This window comes from Acanthopagrus latus, chromosome 21 (genome assembly GCF_904848185.1).
Source record: "Acanthopagrus latus isolate v.2019 chromosome 21, fAcaLat1.1, whole genome shotgun sequence".
Classification (NCBI taxonomy): domain Eukaryota; kingdom Metazoa; phylum Chordata; class Actinopteri; order Spariformes; family Sparidae; genus Acanthopagrus; species Acanthopagrus latus.
Genome location: NC_051059.1, coordinates 1,827,319 through 1,851,503, shown reverse-complemented (window position 1 = coordinate 1,851,503; position 24,185 = coordinate 1,827,319). Strand labels below are relative to the sequence as shown.

The window sequence follows — 24,185 nt, the reverse complement described above, 5'->3', positions numbered from 1 at the left end:
TTGGTAAAGGGCAGGGCCAAATAGCTTGCAAGTGCCTCCTAAATTGCAGTCCCCGTGGCAAGTTTAACCTAGATATAACCTGTATGAAATCCAGTCTGCATGCGAATCACACCAGGATCTACATAAAAGCCTCTTGGTGCCGTGACCAAATCCCAACAGGAAGTCATCCATTTTGAATTTAGTGTTTTACTTTATTGAACTTCTCCCACAGCTTTAACTCCTGTGACTTCAATTTTGTCAGAGCAATTTTAACACAATGAAAGCTGAAGTCTGGTGCAGCAGTGTGTATTACAAAGTAAACATATCAAACAACAGAGTGAGTAAGACAGAAACTGTACTGGAGGATAGCTACCGGAGGACACGGATGTCAACAAACAGGTATGTGGCCACTTGCACAAACACACTGTTTTAACCACTTTTTAATTCATTTTGAGTCATACATGCTACAGTGCTGTGTTGTAAGGTGTCTGCTGATGCTGCATAACTTTTGGAGTGAGATCTGGAGCATGTTAAGACACTTAAAACACAGTGTAAAGTTCTGACCCCATGCTGTTAGCTGTCAATGCTAACTCTCCGTTCACAGAGCCCTGTAGTGGTTGGACCAAATGTGTTCGCGTCTTCAGTACTGGCAAGTCAAGGATAGCTTGAGCGATAAAGCTGCATGTTGAAATCGACCGAAGTTCTCCTTTAATGCTTTTTTTTCACCCTGTGGTTTCAGAGGCAGTAAACTGAGACATGCCTGGATCATAAATTACTGTAAGTGGCTTTGGACAAAAGCGTCCGCTAAATGTAAATGTGCAGGTCTGTGATCAGTGCGGTGTGTCCTGCACTGTTCTCACTGGCCAGCCCCTGTCAGAGGCTTTTTGGCCAATTCAGAATGTAGCATTGGTGGTGTCTCGTCGCTCTGATCGGCTGTTCAGGTAAACAGATCAGTGCAGCAAAGTGAAACGGAAAAATAGGGAAAGCCCCTCGAGCCTGTTCCTGTAGAATCCATTACTTCACCCACTTAGTACAGTTTCTCCTTATTCTTCTCCTCTGCCTCTTCACCAGCGACAGTTTAGGTCTGCAACTTTTTATCATTCTCTATTCGGAGCCGCTTTATTAGTGTGGGTGGTGTCAAAAAACTGCTGTTTAATCACAACATCAATTTGTGTATCAGTGATATAGAGTTACTTCCTGCCGTGCAGATACAGAATGTACAAGCCTGCCGGCTGCCAGCTGTAATCTTTGTGGTGTGTTCAAGTGCAGCTTTTTAGGCTGAGATAAGGAGACATGAGGTGATGCAACAGATAGCCCTTTTCTGCTCTGTATATCATTCTTACAACCCAAATCTCTCTGTCAGTTGTAAGAATTTGTGTTTTTTATGCCGTTACTCAGAAACCTCTTGGACTGTCTGGGTACATTTTTTACCGCAGGTAACATGTGTGTTGTATTTGTCTGGAGTCATCAAATTTACAAGCAACTTTATTCACTGAAACAGGAGTCGAACGCCACATACTGGCCCAAGATTACAGATACAGATCAAACTATGTTATATCCACTGAACGGTTCATTGCAGTTTAAGTCAAATTTGAGATGTAACAAAGGCGACATGTTCAAACTGTTGAAGAATATGTTCATTTTCAGCCAATAGGTCAGTATTAACATTTGTAGCACCTCTGACTTGATCTCAGTGGGAGAGTGACATTGACCCCCTCTCTCCCTCCTCTGTCTCTCTCTCTCTCTCTCTCTCCCTCCCTCCCTCTGTCTCTCTCCCTCCCTCCCTCCTTTGTCTCTCTCCTCCCTCCCTCCCTCCATCTGTCTCTCCTCCCTCCCTCTGTCTCTCTCCCTCCCTCCCTCCCTCCTTTGTCTCTCTCCTCCCTCCTTTGTCTCTCTCCTCCCTCCCTCCCTCCTTTGTCTCTCTCCTCCCTCCCTCCCTCCTCTGTCTCTCCTCCCTCTGTCTCTCTCCCTCCCTCTGTCTCTCCCCCCTCATCCACGGCTCAGTCGCCCCTGGTCCGGTCCGGTGCCGGTGTGGAGGTCTGTGTCCCGTGTCGGTGCCAGTCAGTTTCTCGGATACACTTCTCACTGACCAGAACAGAACCGGGCTCTTCTCTCTCCCTCGGTCACTTTTTCTCCTTGGTTCTGATCCAGTCTCTCGACAGTGACTGAGCTGTACAGAGGTTTACGGGTCTGTAAAGTTTTTTTTTTTTCTTGAGTTTTGAGTGTGTCAGAGATGTTGAGACATTGCTGAGTTGCCGTGTTCAGTGTGTTGTCCAGTGAGAGGCCGGAGGACCGCTGGACGTGGGCGACTCTTCCCTCAGGCTTGGCTTCAGCTACCTGATCATTACCTGAGGCTGGTCGACTTCTCCTCGGCGTGCTGTCCATTGTTAGCTTGTCCTGCGGAGAGATGTGGCGCAGACTCCCACTGCTGTTTTTATGCTGTGCTCTGAGTGGACTGGATGCTCTGGAGGCGGACAAAAACGCCGACCCCGCGCCGGCCGAAGCAGCAGACCCGGGTAAACTGGACAAGGAGGCTCCCTCCGCGGCCAGAGCGGAGGACAGCCAGCGGGGAGGGCAGCAGCCCACCGCCGAGCCTCTGGAGGAGGAGATGGACAACCAAGAGAACATCATCAGCCAGGTCAGTGTGTGTGCGCGCCAATTCATTTAGTACATTTCATGGGGGTACTCTTCAATTCGGCCTCATCCAACACACCAAAGCAGCTCTCCTCACAGTAAAAAAAAAGGCGTTTTAATCATGTGTTACTATGTGCAGCCTGTATTGGATCAGGAGTAAAAGTTGTGCAAGTTGAAGGGCAGTTCTGAATGGACTGTGCAGGCTCGACAAAAACTCAGAGTTCTGAGAACGATGGGAAATATTAAACTGCCAGAACATAAACCTGAGACCAGCGTGACTTTCCTCTCTTCCATTCCATCGCATGCGGTGACAGATCAGTGGTAAACTCCGAACACTTCATCAGATGAGGAACACATGAGGATTGTGATTTATTTTTTCCCCAACTGTACATTTTCCATGTATTATTTCCAACATGAAAATAAAATTAGATTAACTGAATGTATTAGACTCATCTGTTTTTACTTGCAAAACTAGGTCGGGTTTTCCTTTAATCACAATCCAAACCCCACAGTATGTGAGTCCAGCTTAAATGACATGGTAAATAAGACCCAGTGGTGTGTGTGTGTGTGTGTGTGTGTGTGTGTGTGTGTGTGTGTGTGTGTGTGTGTGTGTGTACCAGGACAAGGTTTGCATCCCTCTGGTGGTTGGTTATATAACATCCTTCAGTGGTCCAAGCCATAAAGTGGCTGTTTGTTAAGGCCTGCAGCTATCTTCCTCCAGCTGCTCACCACTGCTGCAGCTGCAAGTCATCACACATGCTGCCACTCTTTTCACTTTTCATTCAAGTATTTCTGCTTAAAGTGTATTACAGACCAACAGAAAGCGTCAAGTATACATTTAAAGTTAAAGGAACAGTTTAACCAAAAATGGAAATGCAGTCATTATCTCCTCACCTCATGCTGATGGAAAGTCAGGTGACGTTTTATTGTCCACAACACATTTCTGGAGCTTATCAGCAAAACAGCATTAGAGCATTCTCCCTGACAACTGAAGCAGATGGAGACTTGTTTTAAAATGAAAAAAAAATAATAATAATAATAATAATTTCTGGTCAACTTTTCATTTAATTGTATTATTTCTTTCACTTTTCCTTTATATTGTTGGATAGGGATATTGTCCACATTTCTTTGTCCATGTCAGATGTGTTTACATATGCTGAAAATGCTCTGTATGTTTCGGATGAGTGGCGGTACCTGAATGATGATTGACTTTGCATTCATATTAATACTACATGCATTTAGGGTGGAAAGAGTGGAAAGTAATAAATAAGCAAGAAGCACAGAGTACAAAGCAACTACACTCGCACATGAAGATCCCACTGTAAAAATAAAGCTGCAGTGTTTTGGCTCTCTGCCCAGCAGCAGCGTGTCCGAGTCACTGACACACCCGCTCTCTCGCTCTGAATTCACTCCTGAATTGTCTGCTCTGTTCACATGTGACTGACCTGGATATAGTTTAGATTTAGATCAATACAGACATTTGTGTTAACGCATACAGCTCCATCAGGTCAGCTCTGGATGAAACCAGAGATAAAGTGCACGTGTGAAAGGGGTCTAAGTTGAAAAAAGGTGTGTGTCCCTTTCTTTCAGTTGCTGGGGGATTATGACAAAGTAAAGACTGTGTCATCAGGGTCCGACTGTGTGTGTCGCTGTGTTGTTCGACCAATCAAACGCTCTGACTGCAGCCGTATCCACGAGAGCGACCTGGCGTCAGCGTCTGAGCATTTTTACACCGTGGAGACGATCACCAAAGGAACGGACTGCAAGAAGTGTGTGTGCATGGCTCCACCTTCAGCTGTCAACCCCTGCGAGGGAGAGTACAGGTTTAAAAAACTACAGGAGGCCAGCAAAGATGACATCAAGGTAGAAACACACAGACCATTGGTAAACGCAGATGCTGCCACTGTCTTTCTGTTGGTGTTGAGGACAAAACTGTTGGTGTCATTTATCCCTGATTTTTTTCCTGATTAGCTGGCAACCATCATTGACTTGCTGGAGGGCTCTCTGTATGGGATGGACTTGTTAAAGCTCCACTCTGTCACCACCAAGCTGCTGACCAGGGTGGACAACATGGAGAGAGTGAGCGCACACACGGATGCTGACACACACACACACACACACACACAAACACACATCTCAGTGAAGCTGTAGGTTTTCAAACACATCTAGATGTTTAACATAGACGATATTTGTCTTGGTGTTTTGGTTATATTGAAAGATTATCAGCCTGGTCAAATATCAGGGCCATTATTCAGCATCTTCTAATTATGGAGATTTGTAATTTTTTTTGTCAGATTGACATTGAAATAAATAGTGGAGTGGAAGTACAATGTAGCAGAAAACGAAAATAGTCAAGTGAATTACCTCAAAGTACTTACGAACAATATTTAAGTAAAATGTACTTTACTCTCCTCGATTGCTAATAATTGGAATGTGTAAATGCTCAATGATAAAGAATATGTGCCTGACTAGTGTTAATACAATGCATCAAATGAGGTAGACTATTGTCTACAGGACGGGAGAGAGTCATTGACAGTAGGTCAGGTCAGGAAGTGGCTGTTGTTGTGGCATGAGGTCTCAGTCATGATGAACTGCCACAACTGTTCCTGTTCGCCTCAGAGTCCTGGAGACATACAGATCCTAGTTATGCACGGAGGGAATGTAACACCAAACTCACCAAAATCTGCTTTCCATTGGAAGAAGAATGCCACAGAGTGGTATATAGCAAATGTAAGATTTCAGCCTTTCCTTTAGCCAAAGACTGAAGCCAAAAGCCAAAGACACTTGGCTAGATGTAGGCAACAAAAATGCTTGGTTAGGTTTAGACAGGAACTTCAGATATACTTGGCAGGTGATTTATAACTGTCGGCATCTACATTCCTTATTTTTCGCTACTCATTTATTGAGATTTTTAATCTTCATCACCAGTCTTTATATTCTGTAAATAGTTTCTGCATATTCAATTATGAATCCTGCTTAGGACGGATTGTTTGCATACATACTATCTACCTGTCTGTGCACTCCAGGCTTTTGCTCATAATCTTACTGAGATAGCAAGAGAGAAAGAACGTGCAAGGGAAAGAGCAAAAGAAAAGGAGAAAGAGAAGAAGGCCCAGCAGAAAAAGAAGAAGGTCAATGACTTGGAGCGTGCAGGACAGAAAAGTGGAGCAGCTGCCTTTGCCAACAAGCAGGTACTGTCTGACTACGTTCATCTCACGCATAAGCAGGACCGACTCCAGAACTGTATCTGATTTTTATAAAGTAACTGAAAATCCCAAATTCTTTATGAATAAGACAGAAAACTTTTGTTGTGTTGCAGAAGAATTATGACGGTCAGCTGAAGAAGAACCAACAGCAAGATGGTTTGGAACAACAGCAGCCACCCAAGAATAGGACCGGAACTCAGAAGCCAATCAAAGACAAGAACAGCGTGGTCATCAGAGGCGTGACCTTTTACAAGGCAGAGGAGGAGAGCTACAAAGAGGAGGAGGAGGAGGAGGAGGAGGAGGAAGGGAATGGAAAGAGTAGTAAGTCTAAAATATCCTCATGACTAATAATGCTGCTTTTATATTACATGCATGTTGAAAAACTTTAACAATGGCAACAACCTGAAGAATCCCCCTCCTAACCTGTCAAGATGTGTGGAGTTGTTGACTGTACTGACTATCAAGATGATTGATGATTTACGGCAAAAATGTAAATGTTTGATGGCCTAATCAGTCCTCTGTAGTCAGTCACCAGGAAAATCCTAAATATGCATTCAATATTGCATTTGTTTATAATGTATTTTCTGTTTATAACTAAACTAGAATATGAAATACCCTCATTTCTGCCTCTGATGCACTTTTTGTATGTTTGTATGCTGTATCATCTATGAATTGCGCAATTCTTCACATTTATGATGTTTGTCAATATAAAATATAATTTTGCAAGTCAGGAAAGTTGCAGCTTGTTGAAAAGATAGTAAAGTAGCATTTAGTTTGAGTGAAAATACATCTGGCTCAATGTATGTCACCAACACCAACATGGCCACCAAGTATGAAAAAGGTGCTAGCTCCCTACACTCCTGTTGGTAATGTGAGGAGACTGATTCAAAAAAACTTGAAGTTTCAAGTTTAAAAACCATTGCAGCGAGCTCGAATACACTGACATGCTTTTTAGAACTGCAATGAATCGTATAGTAATAGTAGTAATTATTCTCTATTGATTAAGGCAACTTTGTTCCAATTCTGAATATATCCAAAGCCTCCTGATAATCATATCAGGTTTTGGGAATCTCAGTGAAAGAAAAAAAGTTAATTAGCTAACCAATCCATTCCCACTCACAGAAACGCAGTTATTACTAAAGCAATGTTAGTACCTGAAAAAGGATGCAACGTCCTCATGATTTATTATTGTTAATTGTTATTTTGAACTGTCCCTGGCTGCTGTGACGCACAAATTTCCCTGTTTGCGGGACTAATGAAGGAATTCTGATTCTGATGCAGCTGTCTCATGATTTAAAAGAAAGAAGCTTGGACAATACCGTATTTAATGAAAACTGACAGCTCTAGCAGGCAGATAGAGCTGTCCGATAATAATTGAACATAAAAGTGTCTTCTCTCATTTTAAACCTGATGTTCCTTCTTTTACAGCTACTCTAACCTCAAAAGCTTCAATGGACGCTGACCAGCTCCCAGCTAGCAGGACTTTCCCCATCAAGAGTACGGGACTGTCAAGCACTATAAGCACAGAACTGAACTCCGAGGACCTGTCAAGGACACCGAACAGGCCTGCACTCATCCAGCCACCAACAGTTTCCCCAATTGCCGCCAAAAAAAACCCAAAACCAACCAGACCAGCGCCTATCAAACCAACAACTGAAACAACACCAACAACTGCAAATTCACCAACAATCAAACTGACGACCACACAGCAAACTACAACTACCACTCAGCCTCCTGTGCGTGTCAGTCAGCATAGCATCTCAGTTCCAGGTGCCAATAAAGGTCCACCCATTGATGCGTCTCCCACAGCAGAGTCCAAGTCAAGACCCAGAAGTCGGCTCAGCTGGACAGAGAGCCCTGCTGACCAACCAAAGGCCACAACAAAGCCTGGTAGGGATACATATAATACTGTTTATGTGCTAGAGAGAGTACATGTTTATCACTGAAATAAGTCAGGATGCTAATGAAGTTATAGGGCCCCATTCAAACGATCTGTGACGCATTGTCTAAAGGGCATGGCACAAGTGTGGAGGTCAAAGTAAGGCTTACTGCACAAAGGGGTTGTATACAGACTCTAAATTAGCCATAGATGTGGAGTGTAACATAAATTAAACCAATCAGAGTAATCTCCAATCCCCTGTAGGAGTCAGGTGTGCCAGGACTTTGCATTACTATGAAACAGTGGCACGAGTGTTCACTGATGGACAGGACGGTCTGCTCCCGCTGTTTCACAGTCATCTGGCCTGTCAACAAGGATTGACAAGGTTTGAGAGGCGCTGCCGTTCGTCCCTCTGTGTGTGTGCAGATGTCAGTCATGGGTAAAAAAAAAACAACATTATTCTAATTAATAGCCAGTGGGATGCAGATGGGTGACATACATCTTTGACGGGGAAAATATGAATGACTTTACATGCAGCGATGGTCCAGGAGCTAAAATGATATCTCTACATTAACATGCGCATTTGCACACGAGGAACAGCTGATAAACTTCATTGATTGCTTAAAACTCCGACAGGATTGGTTAGTATTCTATGTTAATTAATGCTCTGCCTTTTTCTACACATCAGAAGGTCACGCACACAGTCCAGATTCATAGTGTAAAATAGTTTAGAGTGAAGCAGCTTTCCTGACAAACCTGAGATCTGGTCTAAAAATGTTCATTTCAGAACATAAATGTTACATTTTGTTTCTTGTTAAGCTATAACTACAGCTTTTAGCTTTGTTGTGTGCTACATGCGCCACAACATGTGTTGCAGTGACATCATTGCATGCACTGAAACATTGTGATCCTGCCCGCGTAAGCACATTTTGCTGTTGATAATAATGAGGTGCCCTTTAAATAGCAGGAAAAATACAATGCAGTCGTGTGTCATCAGTGCGCCTGACCGCACCTCATAGTAAGAGCAACATGCCCAAGGGTGCACAGATGGGCACAAGAACATTTGCTAAATACACAATGTGGGCACAGGGAGTGAAAATGACAACTGCATCAGTCTGAAACTAGCAGTGACACTTAGCGCAGGTGTAAGATAGAGCCCATAAAGTCTCGATTCACAGTATCACTTTCGGCTTGTTTTTTTGCAGCAGTGTGTAAGGACACAGTAGCCAGCATATCTGAACCGGTGCAGCAGAACTCTTACGGCCTGAGTGATGGAGCCTGGATGAGAGATGCTCGCGGCCATGGTAACGTCATCTACCTCACCAATGGGCACTATGGCAATAACCTCCTAGAGTTCCGAGACATGGACACCTTCAAATCAGGTAGAGGGGTGTGTGTGTGTGTGTGTGTGTGTGTGTGTGTGTGTGTGTGTAGGGAATAAACCCTAAATCATCTCAACTCAAATCATGCATACCTGTGGACTCGTTGCCTTTCGGCATCAGTTGCCATTTTTGGGTCACTCAGGTCATTCATTTCTTGGAGAGGTGTTCAGAATGGTGGGGGGGGGGTCCAACCTTGGCAAATGTGTCCATCAGATCTTTGTTTGGAAAATGAACATGCATTTTGCTCTTGTATATACTAAAACTAAAGTCAGTGGTGGGTGAACGATTGTCCATTGCATTTACAGTAGGAATTTGTCTACCTAAATGCTTCTAACCCCTGCTTAAACATAGTGCGTTTGAGTTCAGGGCTGCCGCTCAGTCAGAAACACAGTCTCTGTTTTGTCTGCATCGTGGACTAGTGCATGGCTAACAACAGCAATAACTGTTTTCAGCAACATAAAAAATGGTGAAATAATCTCAGAAGATATGCAGTGTCAGATTTATCCTTCTGGATGTATGTCTGTCTTGGAAAACACTGCAGTTCAAGAATGGATGACAAAGCTTCTGGAAGGGATACAGTCACACCAAAGTCCTCATTTGAAAGGCACAGTGCTTAGCCTAGTCTAGCCTGGACTGGAAGTCCTCCAGAGATATTTAATGTTAGTAATATGTGGCATATAACTTTTCCAATCCCAGAGTTTAAGTGAAATTCTCGCCAAAAAGCAACCAAGGCGTTATTTGTGCTTGAATACGAGTCAAACCTTCATGTAAAAGCCAGAAGGTTTTTGAACTGCTCACTGTAGGAGCTGGATCTCCGGCGCACCACCGTCATGACAGACAAAAAGCGATCCCCAGGTGCGACCTCTGTCGTCGTAATTATGCTTTTACATGAAGGTTTGACTCTTATTCAATCGCAAATAAAGCCTCGGTTGCTTTTTGGCGAGAGTTTCACTTTAACTTATCTAGTTCCCAAAATGTTTCTCATCAGTCCTGTTTACTTAAAGGTGCCAGAAATTTTACAGTTCCAGGTAAAAGATGTTGCTCTGTTTATTTTTATTTTCTGTTTATTGATTTATTTATAAATTGCCAGTAAGATATTGCTAGAAAAATATTTTCCACAGAAAATGGATTTGTGGATCACACCTTGATATGCAGTCATGGTAACACTTATGTGTTTCTCTGTGTTCTCACTGCTCAGGTCAGGCAAGTAATTCATACAAGCTGCCCTACAGTTTCACTGGAACAGGCCACGTCGTGTTTAACGGAGCATTCTACTACAACCGCGCCTTCAGCAGGGACATCATCAGATATGACCTGAGACACAGATATGTAGCCTCCTGGACCACACTACACGATGCTATACTGGAGGAGCAAGCTCACCGGACACAAACTGAAGTAAGACCCATGGTGCACTTTATAAATGCACTGTAACTGTGATTTAACTATGTGCGAAAGACTACCTGATGATTTACTAATGACATGTACACTTGGGACACTTCAAAGGGTCGTAGGAGGTCAGCACAGGGAACAAAAACACTATAAATCTCCGAAGAGTTCAAAAGGGCAAAGAGTGAGGAGACGAATGAACTGCTGGAACTGTTTGTGTATTTTTTTTTTCCACATTCCAAACTAAAATACCTGGGTTTTACTTGGCACCTGGCACTACTACTAGAATGGTTTAGCATTCTTAGAAGTGATTCACTTGGTTTCCGAGAGTGGCATGAGTGGGTCAGTTCCTTTCTCATGTGTAGGTGTTGAGTACAGATTTGGACTTGGAGCAGGGGAAATCAGCTTGCCTGCGCTTTAACAATTGACTGACAAATATTGACCCAGGTAGCCTACTTTTGTTGAAGTGGTTTGTAAAGACGATATTCAGAAGGCAGCCATTTTTCTCTTATGTCAGGGTCAGGGTGGGAAGTTGGATGCTGAAATATTGTCAAGCTGCTGTGTTCCAGGTTGCACATAAAATGACATGTAGGGAATCTGACAAATTGTTATTATTCAACCACTTCCTGATTGGTCAGCAACTGAGAAGATAATTGATAGTGAAAATCTGGGTGAATGTAAAAAACACATTTGATTAACCATTAGCTAACGTTAGCATTCAAGCACTTCCTAGCCAACAACCACTTGATTACATTCAGTAGTCTCACTTCGAGACTCTTCTATGTGTCCAAGATGTGATGATACTTCAAAATTCATGAACACCACTCCTACTATATCTTACATCACTATCACACTGTAATGATAGCTAGGCAGTGGTTGAATGCTACCTTGAAATATGATCTGATATTCCTCCTTGACGATAAATCAGCAACTGACATGGTAACATTTGATCAGATATCCTATGTTTGTACAACTTGCAGCCTGGACAAGCAATATAACTTTTGCGCTTTCCATCCTGAGTGTGAAGCAGAGGAAGAAGGCCACCATTTGAATATGGTTGGAACTTACACATCCAGCAGACACAGAGCAAAATGATCATTCATTTGTACTGAAGTCAAATATTAATTCTCCTTTTATCTCTGTTTTGGTCCCCACCAACCCCCCCAAAAAAACCTGTCTCTTTTGCTGCTAAATGCTTCAATTTGTAATCCAGCAAGTTGCTGCACTGCCATTTGGTGCTGAGCGGGTAGTACTTTCACATGAACACTTTGAACATGGCTGTCTGCTGCAGCTGAAGGACAGCCGTGAAAGTAAAACCATCTATGAAACCTGTATCTGTGAAACCAAAAGAGCTGAAAGAAGACGAAATGTTGTAGAGCTGGAGAGTGGAGTGATAATTATTTGTCGGCTCATCACCACAAGCCTTTCACAAACAAGTAGTCATGTGAGCCATTGTTAATCTAAAAGAACTGAATTAAACTGCTTTGGGGCAAAAAAAATCATATAAAACTTTGAATAAGTATGTGTTTCAGAGTTTTAGACAACTGGTTCTCAGTTACCATGTTATATACTCTATTTACCAGGTGGAGTTTGCCGTTGATGAGTCCGGCCTGTGGCTGCTCTACCCTGCTCTGGATACAGAGGGCTTCCATCAGGAAGTAATCCTGCTCATCCACCTCAATCACCGAGACCTGCAGCCAATAAGGACCTTCCGCACAGGTCTTAGACGTGGTCGCTACGGAAACAGCTTCCTGGTTTGTGGTGTGTTATACGGGGTAGATAGTATGGAGCGTCACTATGCTAATGTGACATATGCCTTTGACACACACACACTCACCCACACTGTGCCAAGCCTTGCGATTACAAATGTGCACGCACACACCTCCCAGCTGGCTTACAACCCAATGGACAAGAAACTGTATGCATGGGATGATGGACATCAGATGACATATGATGTTGTTTTTGCTTATTAGCACAATGAATGGACTCAGAAGAAGAGAAGCTGAGAACAGAAGAAACAAGATAATATTTTATAAATCTTTTGTTTCTAAAGGACTGTGGATCAGTCTAAATGAATATGTTTTTATGTTGACCCCAGCTGCCGCTTTGCCTGTGACACCAAGTCTTAACCAGCAAGAGCAGCAGTTAACTCAAATGTATTCACATTTGGAAAAGGACAAACTCCCAGGGGTCATATGAATGAATATGAATGTAAATATATGTATATGCAACTTAGTCTGTTTATCCAAAATGGAAATTTCCTTCTGATTTCTGAAAAATTATGTTTCTCTGCATATTCAGACTGTGGTGGATAAGTTAGAGTGAAATTGCAAGTGCATGCATGAGTGCACAACTGTCCACACCTATCTACACAAATAGGACTAAAGATTCCATTAATTACCTGGCTAATCCCATTCTTCAGGAAGAGCTGCTTCCAGACTTGAGGTTTCAGAAAAAATAGCTTTTTCCCCACATCAAGTGTATTCTCCACAAACTGGTTTTCCATGTACTAACTTCAGTTTCACATAAAAAAAACCACAATTGTTTGACAGTTCAGGCTTTGGTTTCTGTTCTGACCTTCCATGAGTTCAGTGCCTGCCAGAAGAGGGTATCGGGGAGGGGACTGATCTAGTTTGTAAAAAACATTTAATTTTTAATTCTTTGAGATTGTTGTTAGACCTCTTATCGTATTAAAGCTAGGGTTGTTTATTCATTCAGCAATTTTTGTTTTATTTGGAGAGAATCTCTTAATTTCGTGACAACAATCAATAAATCAAAAGCTCTGACAAATACAGTTTTTAAAATCCTGTATCTGCGGCTGTCACAGGCCTTGAATTCACCTTATTTTCAACAGAAATACAGAGGCTGGTGCACTCAGATTCCATTTTGTTGTGCTTCCAGATTAAGCACTTCTGCCCATTGGAGCTGTTTGAAATCACATACTAAAGTACTGCCAACTACATACTCTATCAGCACATATGGCATACTAAATTAGTGATTAAATCTGTTACCACAAATGTAAATCAACATTATGTCTGACACTCATTGTAAAATTTCTCAGTATAATTTGAAGGTAAACTAGAGAAAAAGGTTGAACCTAGTAAAGGACATTGTTTGTATTTCACGTTTGATGAACTATTAAGAATCGAGGGAAACTAACTGTAAAGATGAACAATGTTAGCAGCTACTGTTGATATGCTTAAACACTAAGCAGAGGAGCAGGCTGACCATCTGACCAGCAGACCAGTTAGCCAGCCGGCTGGGTAGCTACCTCCACAGGCACTTGTGGAGCTACTCAACTCAAAACTCCAAGCATATTTTCGATTCGCCATAAATTTTCGGAAAATGCACGGATTTGAAATTTAAATAGTTGATATCTCATGTAAAGTATTCTCTAAAGTGAAGTGCAGCTAAAACAGCAGTGTTTCCTGTTTAGGAACTAGACCCTGGCAGCCATAGTCTCGTATTGATCCAAAGATTTTTCACGTCGATTGAGCAAGGCATTTTTCATTCCAAGTCAGTCAAGCCCCCCCCTGCCCCTTGCTGGACACGGACATGTTCACACGCATACACATACTCCATACAGCAGCGGACTCATTCAGTGGCCAACATTAGCTTAAAGCACACACCTACAGCACTGAGCAGTAACTCTTGCGCAGGGTAGCCCTTTCGAACAGACGTATGTTCGTGACGGCTATGTTGCTTGTGTTTATATGATTGTGGCATTTAACAGAGTTGTTTATTTATGTATTTATTTGAATAAAAAAGCTAAGTGAACTTGTTGAACGTAGCAAATTCACCACTAAAACACATCTCCCAGCAGACTAGCGAGAGCTGCGGCGCAGTCTGCAACAGTGTAGCCAGACAGTGTGCATTCATGTGGCTGGAGGAAGGCCTGAGGGGGGAGGGGGTATTACATTTTTCATTGAAATACTGGTCAAATTGTGCTGCTCTTCCTGTTTTCTACAGTCGTACCAACCCCAGCTTTAAAGGAGATCTTCTCCAAGTTTACATGGTCAATTAGTCAGAGGGAGCAATAGTTCACCTTGTGAAAACAGTTGCCCTGGACGAGTTTGGTAAAAAACTGAGACAATGACGTTCATGATGTCATTAGAGTTATGGAGTCAGCTTCAGCTTAAAGGCTACAAATTTAGCAGTCTATGTTGATAAGTAGTTCCAGTTTGTTAATTCATTAGTCAGCATCATTTAGAAATGTACCTATGCCTCTTAAAGTGTGCAGCTTTTTATCACCTCTGGTTGTTTGGCTGCTGTCGAGGTGCAGTCGGAAATATAATGTCAGGTAAAACCTACTTGTAACCTTCAATAGCACATTAAAAATGGATTCTGATAATGACTGAAGACACTTTATACTGTAAGTGTTGCATCTAATGTTGGTATAGTGGCTTTATTTTCAGAATGTAACAAAGCAGTAGCCTTTTGTCATGTATGGTCAAAGTCTTTACTGTATTTTTTTTGTATATTAGCGTAGTGTGTTTCATACTTATCTTCACTCTTGTTCATTATTTTTTTCTTTTATAAGCTTTTGGTATAGGTGCTTCATCTATTATTGAAGTTTATTCATTTAAAACCACTTTCAAACTTGCACATGCTTGACACTGCTTCACTTGTTGAAAAACCCTCCAAAGACAAGGTTGATTTCAACTGTTTTACTACGAGTTTGCCATTTTTTTTTAATTTATAATGAAATATTTCAAAAAGATTGTGAGTGAGCTCTTTCTTTCTTTCTTTCTTTTCTTTTTTCTTTCTTATTTTCTTAATTATTTAAATTTTTTCTCTTTTCTTTCAGTTTGTCTTTCTATCCCTCTCTCCTTCCCCAGTCTACCCTGTGTACGTCCAGCCTGCTGTGGACATTATCCCTGGCGCTGATTTAGTTTTCCTGGAAGCAGCAGCGCCACTGGACTGATCCCAGGGTGGAAAAAAAGCCCCAGCCAAATGCTGGTCAACCTCTTACTGAGAATACTCAAGACACAGACCAGACCCTCTACATATTAGTTAGTCTCACATAGAGTCATATAAGATCATGGACTGGTGTGATAAGACATCACAGTGAGTTGCTGCATGCATCCCAGTCTGGTTTGGTTCAACACAGCCCAGTCCTTGATAGATCAGAGCAGTCCATATCAACTCAAAACAGAAAGTAAATGCACCAAAATTACACATTTATACCAATTACACATTTTCAAGGCAGACAGCCTGATAGGGAGCTATTAGCTCTGCTTCATGGACCAGGTTATGGCTCCAGTCTTGCAGTTTCTGACGCAAGGTTGCCAGTGGACTCTCAAAGAACTCAACCTGAGAGGCAGAAACTTTCAAGGAAATATGAATGGTAAAAATAACTAGCTAATCGTAATCTTAATAGTGTAATCTTACCTGAACTTTATTTTTGTTTCTTTTTACAAAACTGACAAAAAATGTTCTATATAAAGTCTTTTACAAAAGAAACAACACAATGACTAGAATGCATGGATCTCAGCAGGTGTGATACATGTAAAAGTAAAGCTGATTTCATCCTCTGGAGATCAGATCAACAGTTATACAACCCTCATGTGAATGTGGTGTGTGTGTGTGTGTGTGTGTGGGGGGGGGGGGGGGGGGGGGGGTGTTAGTGTGTGTGGTAAGAGACCACCTAGCAGGATGCAGAAGAAAAGTGCCCATTCACTTCAACTGCATATTCAAAAAGACTCACCAAGCTCTATGAATGTATGTGTGTGTTCTCTGCAACTGTCTGTCATCAAACCACTTGATCTAAATGTTTGAGAGTATGGGCCCACACACACACACACACACACACACAGACATCCTTTCATTACTTGTGGGGTCACTCTAAAGACTTACATGCAAACTCTTATGCTAAAGTCTAACTCAGTAATTTACCATTAAATTCATTGACGTATGTTATGGGGTCGAGCAGTTTTGTCCCCATAAGGACGTCAGGTCCACACAATGTGACTGTAAGCAGATTCATGTCCCCACAACTAAGAAATACATGCACTTTCTCCCTCTCTTTCTTTCAAACACACACATGCAGAGAGAAACACTGTATTGCATAATGTCTGGTTTAAAGATAGCAGCAGTATCTGCATTTGCATTCCTGACTGCCACAAACTAAAATATCTGCACAAAGAACAAAAGAAAGGGAAAGAGAGAGAGAGAGAGAAGAAAGGAGATGTTATCATAGAGATTAAGACCTTTGGTTCATATAAATACACTCATTTAGAGGTAATTTGTGCACAGTTATAATGGGAGATGTGGAGGGAATGGGAGGAGGAGACAGAAATTTGACTAAAGCAGTCTGTGGCAAGGGAGGAAAATAAAGAAATGGTGGGTGAAAACAGGGCTTGGTTAAAAGTGGAAAGAAATAGGTAGGTCAGTGGAAGAAAAGCTAAGTAAGAGATATAAAAAGGAGAATGCAAGAGGAATGCATTGAGAGACTGAATGTCAGAGGTCACAGAAAATGCTGAGGAATCAAACAATAAAATAGAATAGAATAAACACAGAACTGAGCCACAGAGAGCTTGTGGGGTTTATACAAACATCAAAATAGTCCAGAGCTCCTCATAGTACGTTATGTTTTGTCCAAGGAATAGAGGCTATGAAACTGCTGGTGAGTAAGTTAGTTTAGTAGTTTAGCTGAAATATACAATCTTATCTAGACACTTTTTGCAGAGCTGTGCCTGACCAACTTGGTGCCCTAGGCAAGATTTTAGCTAGCAACTCTTTTGTTAGTCCCTCGCGAAATGGTCGTATTGCGGATGCTACAGGTTGCCAATGAACTGCATTTGCTTTCTAATTTAAAGGTCCCATATTATACTGTTTTTCATCAATTTCACACAGCTGTCAGAGGTCGAACAACACTGTATACATAATGTATTGCCCTAAACCCATCCATGGTCCTGAATTTCAGCTGTCTAAAAGTCACTCAGGTGAGCTCTACTGAGAGCAGACTGTTGCTGTGCCTGCACCTTTAAATGCTAATGAGCTCCGTCTGTCAACACAGCCTGGCCTGCTACACGCCCCTCTCAGGAAAAGGATGCAGCTTACACTAGCGGTAGCATGCGCTAATGTTTTACGGTGGATGTATCGCTATGGCTCGCCGAGATGCTGTCATTCAACCATACCAATTTGACCCAGAATCAGACCCAGAAGGAGAGGCTCTTGAAGAAAGTAAGACTCTGCAGCTGCAGCAGGACGTTTCAAAATGGTTAGTGTGTCTGAATATGTTACTTAGTTTGTTCGTATATGTTGTTACAATGTACAATGTAGATAATGCAAACTCATGCTAATGGTAGAGGTAACTTATAGTTCTTCGGCAACTGTAAATACTATCAAAACATGGCGACACTTACCTGTGGCTTGGGTGCAGTTGCTGGATCCGGTATGGGTGGGACTGACCCTCATTACTGAAGCAGTCCAATGTGAAGTGGTTAGCACACACAAACAAACTTACATGAACCGCAGCTGGCACATTGTAATTATAAATGAAACCCAACCACTGTCTCTTCTGTTCTTCTGTAGCTGGGACAGATTATAGCAATTAAGCTGATTTTTACAACCAAAAACAGAGTAATTTGCATGTCTAGCTCTGAGTGACAACATTGCAAAACACTGCTATCTTACTGCAGGACACACCAAGCCTCACCTCAGGGATAAACGTCCCCCTCCTGGATATCTCTGTGGGAAGGGGGAAGTGTTTTCGCACAGAGGAGGCCGGCCTATGAACATCTCTCCTGTCATTAGATAATGAAAGGAGCTGAATCTGAACAGCCTGTAGGAGCGCAGATTTACCAGTGGGTGGGCTGCAGAGACCATGCAGGACTCGTTTGCTTTCCTCATTCTGGGAGCTGGCAGGCTCAGGGAGGACCAGTTTATATATGCAGACACCACTATTTTTCATAATATGGGACCTTTAAGTTAATTCCACTGCAGATATTTTATCCACAGGTTTGCCAGAGTAACGTTTTGTGCGCAACTGCGTTCTGCCACAAATTATGCTCTGAAGTTAAAAAAATCCATGTTCAAAATTGCTGATCCCCGATCAGACTACACACACATTTTCGGGTAAGTCAGCTGTGCCAAATAGGTTTGACTGCAGGGCTGAGCTCTGGCAGCATGATTGCATCCAATCCCAGTCAGGATATCAAACCAGAAAAGATTTCACCGAAGACCCAATGCTCGAGGCTGTAACCCAGCCAATTGTTGCTTCACCACATTCTCCACCAGTACTGAACTTGAAGTAACAGAGGGGCTATGGAATTGTCTGTAGTCAAGATGATGGACACCATTTCAGCCTATGCCTCCCTGCAGAGTCTCCACTTTCTGGCCCTTATGAAGATCTGGATCACCCCAGAAAACACTGCCACTCCAGCTGCTCTCCCAACTCCCTACTCTTTCTCACACTCCCCAAGAAAAATGAGTCGAGAAGAAGGAACTGGACTCCTCATCTCACCCACATGGTCCTACCATGTCCTCCCCCTGGACCACCTACCTAGATCTGCTTTTTGAATTCCATGCTGTCTCTGTCACACTTCCTTTCAAACTCAACACTGTGGTGATATATCACCCTATAGGTCCTCTCTCTGACTTCTTTGATGAGAGGGACCCCCTCCTAAATTCCTCCACTGATGATGGCACGCCGCTCGTCCTAATGACTTCAACATCCCCCCAGAGAAGCTGCACTCAAATGAATACACCAACTTCTTCTCCCCATTCAACCTCATACTCTCCCACGCTCCTTCCACCCAACTGGCCCGGGAACCCATTTGACCTCGTCTTCACAAGGTCCTGTGGTACCTCGGCACTCTCCGATACCCTGTTCACTACTCACTATGTCTGATGATCACGCTGTCACTTTCTCTCTCCCCCTGAAATCCACCACCTCCCTTGCCCCTACACCTCACATGGTCACCAACTGCCACAATCTGTCCCTCTTTCTTCTTTCCTCACTACCATCTCAGATAAATTTTCTCTAATGTTTACAGTGTCTCACTCAGTTAACCCCCAGCTATCTGAATCTCTGCAAACCAATAGATAGTTGCTATGAGCAGTTGCGAGAAAATGGAGAAAGTCATGTCATCCTGATGACATTGCTCACTACCACCATCTCCTCTATGACTTCACCTCAACTGTGTCTGCCTGTCAACTCCTCTTCCTCCAATCCGAGGAAACAATTTTCCTTGTTCCCTTCTCTCCTCACCCCTCCTACCCCTCCCCTCCTTCCTCTCTCACTGCTGATAAATGTGCAACTAAGCTAACAGAGACAGTTGAAGACATCAGCTCCTAATTTTCTCCTGTGCCCATTCAGAAAGCACCTCCCCCCAACCCTCACCTCCAATGGCCTTACCTGCTTCAGTCCTCTCTCCCCTCTTACCCACCATAGACACAGCTCACATCTGACACTACAGACCTGTATCTCTTCTTTCATTCCTCTCTAAAATCCTGGAGAGCGCAGTCTACAACCAACTGACCTCCTACCTTTCACAAAACGACATCCTTGACAACAGTCAGTCAGGCTTCAGGACTGCTCACTCCACTGAGACGACCCTCCTGTGGTCCTGTGCCCCAAACACCACTGCTGTATCCTGCAGATTTGCCCTCTACAACATCTGCAAGAATAACGGTGAATAATGGCTCAAAGATGAATTAACACAATAGGAATCGTGGAACTATTAGAATCAAATGCTAGAAGGACAAAGCAAAACACAATAGCTTGAGGCACTCCATATAGTCACTGTAACTGGCAGAATAATCTGGCACTGGAGTGGAGATGAGTCCAGGGTTGTATAGCAGGGGATGATGAGTAGAATGTTTTGCAGGTGCGCCTCTCTACTCCTGCTGACACTGCTGCCGTGCCCACAGATACAGACACACAGGAATGCAGGAGCAGGTGAAGGAAAAGGGAGTGGGGAAGACAGACAGGAGGAAAGCACAAAAAAACAACAACCCAGACAGCCGCCATTGGACCGTGACACATCAGACTTGAATGCTCTGTTTAAAATCTATTGTTCAAGTGGTTCACTGATGTGGTTTTAATCAATTGTTAGTCAAATGGGAGGATAGAGTGTATTTGTTGGGGACTGTTTTCAGGTGCAGACTGATCCACATTTGGGGCTCAAGTTATAGTATCAGTATTAGTATTTATGTCAGCAGGATGGTGTGCATGTCATTGAGTGAAAATAAACTACAGTGTGGTGTTTATGTTAATAAAGGAACATGTCACCAGTTCAACAGCATCTCATTGCTGTGTTTTTGTGTTTTGAGTGTTTGGATAACTATGGAGCTCTGTGGCACAGAGATATATCATAGATATATCAGGCTGTAATACACAATACTTACCTACTTACTAGCAAATACATTAATCAAGCACTACAAAGTCAGATGAAAACATGGCAGCTTATCAGCTTTAACAGATTCTCAGCTCTGGAATATATTTATTTTCCTGTTTTTAAAGGACACAGATCCAGGCTGTGCTGTAGGTCCTTGCCAGAGGCTTTCAGCATGCTGTGATCAACTTTTCCAACATTATGCATGGTGTCTGTGAGCAGGGACTGTTCGTCATTGCTGCCCAGGGAGCTGCACACTGGATGTTTGACAGGTTTCTGTGTTTTGTTTTGTTTGTTTTTTTGTTTTTTTTTTACATCTTTCATCCAGGCAATGACTTGCCATCAGGAAGTTTGGGACTTTTCCTGGCGTACACAAACATTTGAGAGATTTCAGTTCAATTTCTACAAAGTGTTTTAAAAAATGGCCATCCTGTTAGATGGTAAAATTAAAAAAACTAACTTACATGAAGTACTATTCTAGACTACTCTTCAATAAAGATAACTTGTTAAATACATACTCCAGGTGAATATGGTTCTGAATGGGACAGAGGAAGGATGGAAGGGGGGAGCAGAAACCATCACAGATCCAATTAGAGGTGTACTACTGAATGTTATCATTTACGTGATAAGTTATTCTTGACTATTTTACAGTGTTCAAAATGACTGTTAAAGTAGTATATGAAGTAAAGTTAGATGTAAGGTTATCAGTTCACTTATTAAACTATTAATTTTGTATTAATGTGTTGTGTCAATACAACTTTGGTGTGTCTAACTGGGGCCTCTTGACAGCAAATTCCTGGGTGTTTTTTGTCTCCAGTCCTGTCCGTTCCCATAACTCAAGAGCTTGGATACTTTCTTTACTTCAGAGTTGGATATTTGTTTTAAAAAATGTGTTTTTGGAGGGAAAGACAAAAGTACCCATGCTATTTTTCCAATGCTATTTTTAATTTTCTCATATAACTATTTCTGCCCTCAAAAAAATGCCTTTTAACAGGCAGGATACTTGAGTAGAACTGGACTCAATATAGGGTGGCCATCTGCCTTGACCTGTTAGAGTTTTTTCTGGTGGGGACCAGCTCACTTGGTTCGCCATAAGGAAGTGGCCAACTTTGTAGTGAGCATTCATACATGTGCTGGTGCTCTCTCAGCCATGCAGAGTGGAAAGGAAGAGTGACGGAGAGCTGCCACTCCATCCTCACAGAACAAGTACTTTACCTTTAGCAAGGCCATGTTTGCCACCAGGCTGCTCACTGTGTGATCATTCGGACATCCAGCCTATCCACTCTCTCTTGACCAGAGGCACTCGGACAGGGAAAAGGGGCTCCAGAGGTGAAGTATAACTCAAGAAGTCTGCAGCCTGCCAGTCAGGAAGGACTGCAACAGCTGAAGAGGATGGCATGTTTACAGGGAAAACTACAGGTCATAGTCCCAACCATTAGCACCGCTGCTGAACACCTGAGGAAAAGCTGTAAAATAATGTCTTCTGTGAAGAGGCAGTCATGTGATGCTTGGACAATACTATTTTTAAATATCTCAACACCTCAGTGTGCATCTCTTCCTTACAGGACAGTCCAATGTGCATTTAGATACACACGTCGATACAATTCAGGGACAGTTTGGGGTGATTAAATTCAATGTGATTAAATCTGGTGCAATATGATGCAGTCTAAAATAAACCTCTGTTTATTACTTTAGTCTTTTTCATTTAAAATTAAGTTAAGCCAATTTTATGAAAGTGTCAGTACTTAGAATTCCCTTGTCTTTTATGGTGTATATCAGGAGACTCCAAAGGTTTGAAGACCCTGAAGTGTTGTTGTAGCTGCCATTACCTAGTTAGCTCCATTAGCTGTGCAGCTGTGGTCCTATTAGCTGACACCTCTTTGACTGAGAGAGCAGATCTCTGGCCTAATGTTGGTGGTGTTTACACTGCAAGCAGAGGAGCTTTGGGCCGTCCATTGGAATAGGTTTTCAGGCATGGAAATGAATTCTAGCAGGGATTGGTGCTGGAGTGGGCAAACTATCGGACCATCTCCCCTGAGGTAGGCCTATAAAGTAATGTTAGGAAACAGGACAGACTGGGGCTAGCCTGCTGACCTATATAGATATCTCTCCAACACAGTACATAGACGTCACATCATCAACACTGTTGTGTCTTCACAAAATGTTGATAATGTTCATTCAGCTTTGAATATTTTAAATTACATTTCATCAAATGTGTACCTTTTAAAGCTCATCGGGTGGTGTTATTTACACGGAAACAAGTTTATTTGCTGCAGTCTTCATCCTGTTGATTAGAGTTGCCAACTTTGTCACTATGAAATAAGGGACAAAGGGTGGCCTGCAGCAGCAACGCGAGTGTGTGAATATACAGTGTATTGTTTTAAGGCATTTGTCATAATGATAGAAACTTTGCAGAGGAATAAAATAGCAGAGACTCAGAACATGCACCCTCTGTGTACACAAACAGTGGTGGGGAATAAATGCTTCACATTCTTATTCACTCAATTATATATAAGTTGGAAAACAAAACATTAAAACAAAAACAGAGGAAAAGAGTGGCTTACCTCTGCTCACCAGCTCTAATTTTTCCTTGTATATTTTTGGCTGCTCTTAACCGATTCAAGCAGTCGGAGAAAAGTCCTTACATGACAAGTCACAGTTCACAGATATTTGAAGTTCATTTTTGATCAGCTCTGCTCAGTTTCTTGAATCTGACTGTTTAGTGGTCATCAGAGAGAGAATCGTCTCTACAAAGGCATTTGAGCCTGGCACACTGAGGACAAATGAGACAATCCTGAACATGTTGATCAAGTTGGCTTTCCCTAGGTTTTAGAAAACTGCAACCCACTTCTCACCGGTGGATGTTGTGGTATCCTGTGTAGCTTTCTTTCTTTCCTCCCTGCAAGCACAAAACTCTTCATAGAGTTGGTCCATACTCACCGTTTCTGTCATTTTGAGGGCAACTACCACCTGCTCCAGGTCAGTGAAGGAGAGCTCCTCGTGTAGGTTGATCACTTACAGTTTCATTAGCACATTTTCTGATGAGAAATCAAACCATTTGTCAATATATGCAATGGCAGAGTCATTCAGAAAGTCCTTTTGCTGCTTTGATCTCTGTGCTGACAATTGTTTGTCCATCAGCTGCTTGGTCTGGTTTCCAAAAAAGCTGTCTTCTTTCCGCCGAAGCATCTTCTCTTTGAATTTTCCCACCACCCCGTACACATCTCTGACGCCGAGCTTTGTTTCCTCCAGCTTGTTAATGACTGTGTCAAAAACACACCCCACGTTGTGTACAGATAAATCTCATGAGCTGCAGTTTTATCTTCATCCTCAAAAATCCTGCTCAGATACAGAGGACAGGTCTCTCCCACGGGACCTG

At 42.5% G+C, this 24,185-nt stretch overlaps 1 protein-coding gene and 1 long non-coding RNA gene across 4 annotated transcripts; one reads left to right on the top strand and one right to left on the bottom strand.

Annotated features, from left to right (window-relative positions):
* Positions 1-736: 736 nt before the first annotated feature.
* olfml2bb (olfactomedin-like 2Bb) lies at positions 737-13,179 on the top strand. Of its 3 annotated transcripts, XM_037085343.1 has the most exons (10): positions 737-756; positions 1,984-2,617; positions 4,204-4,476; positions 4,585-4,692; positions 5,640-5,804; positions 5,933-6,140; positions 7,248-7,709; positions 8,904-9,080; positions 10,279-10,475; positions 12,050-13,179. In XM_037085343.1, exons 2-10 carry the CDS (start codon positions 2,387-2,389, stop codon positions 12,437-12,439), a joined length of 2,211 nt encoding a protein of 736 aa, XP_036941238.1. In that variant the 5' UTR covers positions 737-756; positions 1,984-2,386; the 3' UTR covers positions 12,440-13,179. The 3 variants fall into 3 exon arrangements, with proteins under 3 accessions (XP_036941238.1, XP_036941239.1, XP_036941240.1); XM_037085344.1 differs by lacking the exon at positions 737-756 and having other exon boundaries at positions 1,925-2,617; positions 5,936-6,140; XM_037085345.1 differs by lacking the exon at positions 737-756 and having other exon boundaries at positions 1,925-2,617; positions 8,907-9,080.
* On the bottom strand, positions 2,448-3,633 carry LOC119011898. The gene is made up of 4 exons (XR_005072293.1): positions 3,508-3,633; positions 3,231-3,353; positions 2,877-2,948; positions 2,448-2,575 (listed from the first exon to the last, which is right to left on the bottom strand). It is a non-coding gene; the product is annotated as an uncharacterized LOC119011898 (long non-coding RNA).
* Positions 13,180-24,185: the final 11,006 nt, after the last annotated feature.